At 41.7% G+C, this 5,681-nt stretch overlaps 1 protein-coding gene across 1 annotated transcript; it reads left to right on the top strand.

The window, feature by feature from the left end:
- Positions 1-604: 604 nt before the first annotated feature.
- BCL2A1 (BCL2 related protein A1) lies at positions 605-3,479 on the top strand. Its single transcript, XM_074601399.1, has 2 exons — positions 605-1,112; positions 2,584-3,479. Exons 1-2 carry the CDS (start codon positions 693-695, stop codon positions 2,686-2,688), a joined length of 525 nt encoding a protein of 174 aa, XP_074457500.1. The 5' UTR covers positions 605-692; the 3' UTR covers positions 2,689-3,479.
- The last annotated feature ends 2,202 nt before the right edge of the window (positions 3,480-5,681 follow it).

Raw genomic sequence — 5,681 nt, 5'->3', positions numbered from 1 at the left:
ATAAAGCTGGCTTTCCCCTTTTCCCATCCGGACTCGCACCACTGTTGTGTTCCCACTTTTTGCAGTTATGTAAAGCTCCTCGAGTGCTGAAGGAAGTTTATCCATCCTCCCATCCTGTTGGAGATGCCTACCAGTTTCTTCAAAAAGTTGTGAACCAGAAATAACCCTTAAACCCGCAACACAGATTCCAGCCTTAACCCCTGGCAATGAGGAGATTGGGGGGGCTGGGGGGCTGCATGCTCCTCTAGCATACACTTTTTAGGCATGTTTTTTCAAGCCGAATGCCTAACCTTTGCTAGCCCACACCATTCTCAGCAGTTTGTAAGCCAAATGCCAAACCTCTGCTAGTGTTACATAGCAAAAGTCCCTAGGAAATGCCAATTGATACTGCTGAAGAATGTGGTAAAAGCTGGTAGATTTCAGTTGTGGAATCATACTATTTAGAGAAATAATAAATCACTCAAGACGACATGTTTTCTCCCCTTGAGCAGCCACTTTTTCTTTCGTTTCCGCTGTGACATATTCCACAACCCACACAACCATTAAGTCACTAGGTCTTTACAGGAACTTCTGTGTTAAAAGCAAAGAAATTCCATCAAAACCAGACGACACAAAGCTGTGAGCACGTCCTGTGGCTGCTCATTACTGACCTTGATTAAGAGCGGTGCACTGCTCTCTACGGTTCGTTCTAAATGGAAACTGCTGAGTTCTATTACGTTTATTACTTAGCCCAAGATTATCTGCAGTATGTGCTACAGGAGACACATCTTGGACCAGCCCAAACCAGGGTTGCTCACGTCTTGCGAAACATTGCATCTTCGCTGCAAGATCAAACCGAGGAGGCTCTCAGACCATTCTTGGACAAAATTGATATTACCTCTGTAGCTGTTGCCAAGAGAATTTTCAATGGTGTCATGGAAGAAAAATTTGCTGACGGAAATACTAACTGGGGACGAATTATGACCATATTTACATTTGGAGGTCTTCTCACTAAGAAGCTGCAAGAGCATGGAGTTCAGCTGACTGTAGAGGAGAAGGAGCAGATTTCTTATTTCATCACGGAGTACATAATAAACAACAAAGCCGAATGGATAGATGCTAACGGTGGCTGGGTAAGTTTCTCATTTTCCACCAAAGTCCAGATTAGGAGATTTTGTTTAATTAAGGGAAACTATTGTTACAGACACTATTAAAAACATTTTGTTCAGGGTTTTATTTGGTGGTTTAATATTTGATGTCTGGAATGTCTCCTTGAGATTAACAGTGAAAGCTTTGCTTCTGCTTTAAATAGAACAATGATAAAAGCTCTCCTTTCAAAAAGCCACCAGCTGTACCTGTAACAGCCACAACCCTGGAGTTAGTCTTGAATCATAGCATCATACAATAATTCAGATTGAGAGGGACCTTAGGAAATCATCTGGTCCAGCCTCCTGCTCAAAGCAGGTTAAACTATGCATGCCATCCAATTTCCCATTATTAAATCTAAAATCCTAAAGCTAGTGCATAGGACAGTTGGTCCAAAATACTAAAGTTCAAGGTAAGAGAAAAATACCCAGGTGTGATCCTCACAGCTGAAGTCAGTACTTTTGCTGTGGATTCCAACAAAGTCATTATTTAATCTCCCGAATCAGTTTTACTTCAACAAATTTGCAGGTAAATGCAACTGGGGTTAAATCTTTTCTGTTTATTTGGACTGAGATAATCCTAGAACTTCCATATATCAATGGTCAATGCTCAGAAAAGCATTTGTCGGTATGTGGATTATTTTGCCAAGCTGCTGAAATTCCCTTCTGCCAGTGGAGGGGACGCCCCTTTTGCTTTGCAGAGTTTCATCACGTCGATACTTTTGTCTTTTGCCATTAGGGGAAGCTGAGAATCAATGACATCAGAGCCAGTTATTTCCTTGGTACTTTTTTCCTTTACCTATATGTAAATGTTACTTTCTCTTTCCACCCCTCTCTCGTCCCACTTCTCTTATATTCCATATTTGCTATTACTTTTTCTCCTCACTTGTTTTCTAGTGTCTTACTTTTCCTTTTTTCTTTTTGCTTGTTTTGCTCCTTCTCTGTCTGGTAGCAATAAAAAAGGTGATAGTGAGTCAGGGACCCTTGATGCATCGGATTTATTGTAAAGGCCTCTCTTTCCATCTCCTTCAAAGAGAGTCAATTTTATTTAAGAGAAGTATCAACTCCTGGCAACATTCTGTCATAACGCGTGGCTCATCACAGTAGAATAGGGAGGCTTAAAGGCAGCTATTTATAAGTATATTACTACATCAGAAACATAGTACTTGTATCTTCCTTGAAGATGTGGGCTCAGATGATACAGTTCAAGTTCATTTTCTATTTACACAAGGAGAGCAGAGTCTTGACTTGGAGATAAAACAAACATTCAGGGAGGTGCAGCTATTTTCAGCTACTGTTTTTAAAGCCCTATTCATCTTTTGGAGGTAGAGCTCTGAACACCTGCCCCTCTGTGCACAATGGTGTAGCGCTCTGTTAATCTGACACCAGCAGAGAGTGGTGTTTTTTTCCTACCCGTTATTTTTCAGCTGTCCCTAACTGTGCCTGTTCTCTTCCGCAGGAAAATGGCTTCCTCACAAAGTTTGAAAGAAGATCACTACTATCTTTCTCCAAAATTACGGCCATGTTCATGGCTGTTTTTTCCTTGTTCAGAGAGTACTACTGAAATAAATGGACCTGCCATTCGTGTATAATCTAGATATTGCCACAAGCTTCATTGCTAAGCTTTCCTCCAAGCAATATCAATGGGAAAGTCATTTTCTTCCATCATTAGTTTTTAATTTATTTGTATTTATTTTGACTAAATACAATGTTTAACATGCTGTCCTAATTGCCAAACCTGAAGATGAGATCCCTCCAAAGAGGAATCGACATAGCAGCAATTCAAGTCACCCTTTCCAGGTGGGACTGCTTCCAGAGAGAGACCGTTCTCCTTATCCAGGCAGCTCTTGGAATCTCTGTTGCACCTCCATGAAAGGACGTTGTTGTACTGAAATACAATCCAATGGGTTAAGAAACAAGTTTAAATGTCATTTGTTTTGTAAATGAAATACTACTGTAATGCATTTTATTGCAACCTTTTTATAAGCAAAGCTGGGGAGGGGGAAGCTCTATGAAGAAAAAGGAAATGCAAATTCCAGTGTAAAAGTGGGTACAAGTTACAGACACGGACTAAGCAATTGTTATGGGAAGAACAATTTGTGGAAGCTAGCAACTTAAAAATGTGCACTCACTTACTGTTAATGCAATGGTATGTGTTTCTTTGTTGTATTTTTTTAATTGCTTATATCTACACTGAATGTTCTTTCGAGTTTGTGTAATGTAGTCATCTGGCTGAACTTTTTTTTAAACTAGATGGTTTACAATTGGCAAGTACAAAATATTTTTAAAACGAGAAATTTGTGTAAATACACTAATATTTTTCAAAAACACATTAAAATATGTATTTTAAAGTCCTATGATTGGTCTCATTTCTTTAGGAAAAAAAAAAGAGGACGATGGGAAAAGGTCTACCTGAATAAGATAACTCCTAGAAAAGCTACCACAGTGCTACTGGAGAATCCAAGTGGTACATGGGTTTGACCTGAAGTCCATGGATGTCAAGACTTTAATTGCCTATAGTACTTCTTAAGCATTATCTGGTAGCTTGTATAAGAAACAGACAGATTGTAGCAAAATAAATGAACTGGATCTGCTCTGAACACAGAAACTAGTTTTTTGGGATACACCACAAAACTCAGCAAATTCACAAGTAGGACCTAACAGGCTTCCAGGCTTTTAGTCTGGGGCAACTATTTTTTGCCCCACATTCCATTAGCTTTCAAAGGTTAAACAGTAATTCTTCAAGAATTCATTCTAGAAGGGTTTTCTTTAGCTGTAGTGACTCTCCCACATTAGGGAATTAAGGCTGGGTCTAAACACTCTTCTTCTTTTGTAGACGTGTTGGGATGTGAACCACGCTGAGGCAGCGGTTGCCCGTGGCACACAACAGCATTGTTCTCCAAGACAAATCCTCTAGGCAATCAAGGCTTCACGATACCGGGAGAAGAAAGCAGCCTCCTCCTGGTAATGGGATCTCCATCTTTCATCCTTCTGGTAATGAGTTCTCCATCTTTCATCTCAATGTAAGATTTTTTTTACAGCAAGAACAATCATTTACTGGAACAACCTCCCCACCGCTGGAGGTTTTCAAGAAGCGATTGGGCACGGTGCTAGATAGTTTTGTCTAGGCCCCCTTTCCCAAGGGACCAGAAGATCTTTCGAGGTCCCTTCCAACCTGGGCTGTTCTGTGATTCTAGGGTATAACTTGGTGGGTTAAACTACAGAACTCAAACAGATGTTAACATTTGCTAAAACCTGTATTTCTCCCTCTCCCCTTCCCCAATGAAAACAAGAAAGATTATCTAGCATGTATAGCAGGACTTTCGAGATAAACTTCGTTGCTGTTGAAGAGATGGCAGCATCCTGAGGGCAAGGGGCAACTAAGGGAAAATGCCCAACTCCAGAACACCTATAGAAGTTCCTGTCAGAAATGACATTTTAAAACACATTTTGACATGTATTTATTTATTTGCAGTCTAAGTCTTCATAAGAACAGCAATTCTTACTCAGTTCCTTTTTGTGCACTATTCTAAGCGCATCGTGTAGTGACTAACACCACTATTAATACCACATTCACTTCCTTTTACACTAATCTAGCAACCTGTTTCATACTGGGGAGTACAAATTTTTAACTAAATACAAAAGGCTAACCTAGCCTTTTCAAAATCTAGGTGATGCAGTAGTTTTAGAACCTGCCTTCATGCTAAGGCCTGGGTTTAAACAAAAGAAGCCTGGATCATTAATGGTCCAGTGGGCTCCAGATTATCTTCACCAGGACGAAATCTCCTTTTGCTCTGCATTTAAGAGCAAGAATAGCAGTGGTGAGATATACCATGTGGATTCTAAGCATAATAAAATGCCTGAAAAAAACAGTGCTATTAGCTAAGTCTTATAAAATAGTACAGATATGCTTTGTTAGCTGTAATGGAGTTATCTATACATGACACCGAGCGGTGTCCCAAGTCCCGGGGCACCACTGTTCAACGGACCCTTACAGCTGTCAGGAGAACACAACGCTGTTCCTAGAGCAAAAGATGAGGTCAAAGAGCTGCAAAGTGGGACAGCTGATGACTTCACCAACGCGCACAGTAGCTAAATTGAGACGTCACCAAGTGTCACGTACAACAGATTTACGAAAACAACTATCCTCCTATGGAAACCTCCCTTTCTGCGCTTAGAGGAATGTTAGATCATTAAATGTGCCAATACGAAGCCTCCAGCGGCTCCCTTGGGACACGGCTTGGCAGGCCAGCACACCTTCCCCGCGGGCTGGCAGGCCGACGGTGTCCCGAACCCCAGGCCTGTGCCACAGGGCCCACGGGCTTCTTCCACCACGGGCCCTCAATGCCCAGGCCCACCGGCGGGTGCCTTAGGGATATGAAACCATTCCGTGGACGGTGATAAAATACCCCGCCGAAATGTAATTTCCCTTTCTACAAAAAAATCAGGAAAGGGGAAATCCTCTGTAATGCACGCCGGACATGAAAAATAAAGATGGGGTTGGCAGTGCCCAGGCTGGCCCTCCGGCCCCCTCGGGGCGGGGGGGAGCAGCCGGGC

The sequence above is a fragment of the Larus michahellis genome, chromosome 9 (assembly GCF_964199755.1).
Source record: "Larus michahellis chromosome 9, bLarMic1.1, whole genome shotgun sequence".
NCBI lineage: Eukaryota > Metazoa > Chordata > Aves > Charadriiformes > Laridae > Larus > Larus michahellis.
Note: the sequence above shows the minus strand (reverse complement) of the source record. Positions and strands in the feature narration are given on the sequence as shown.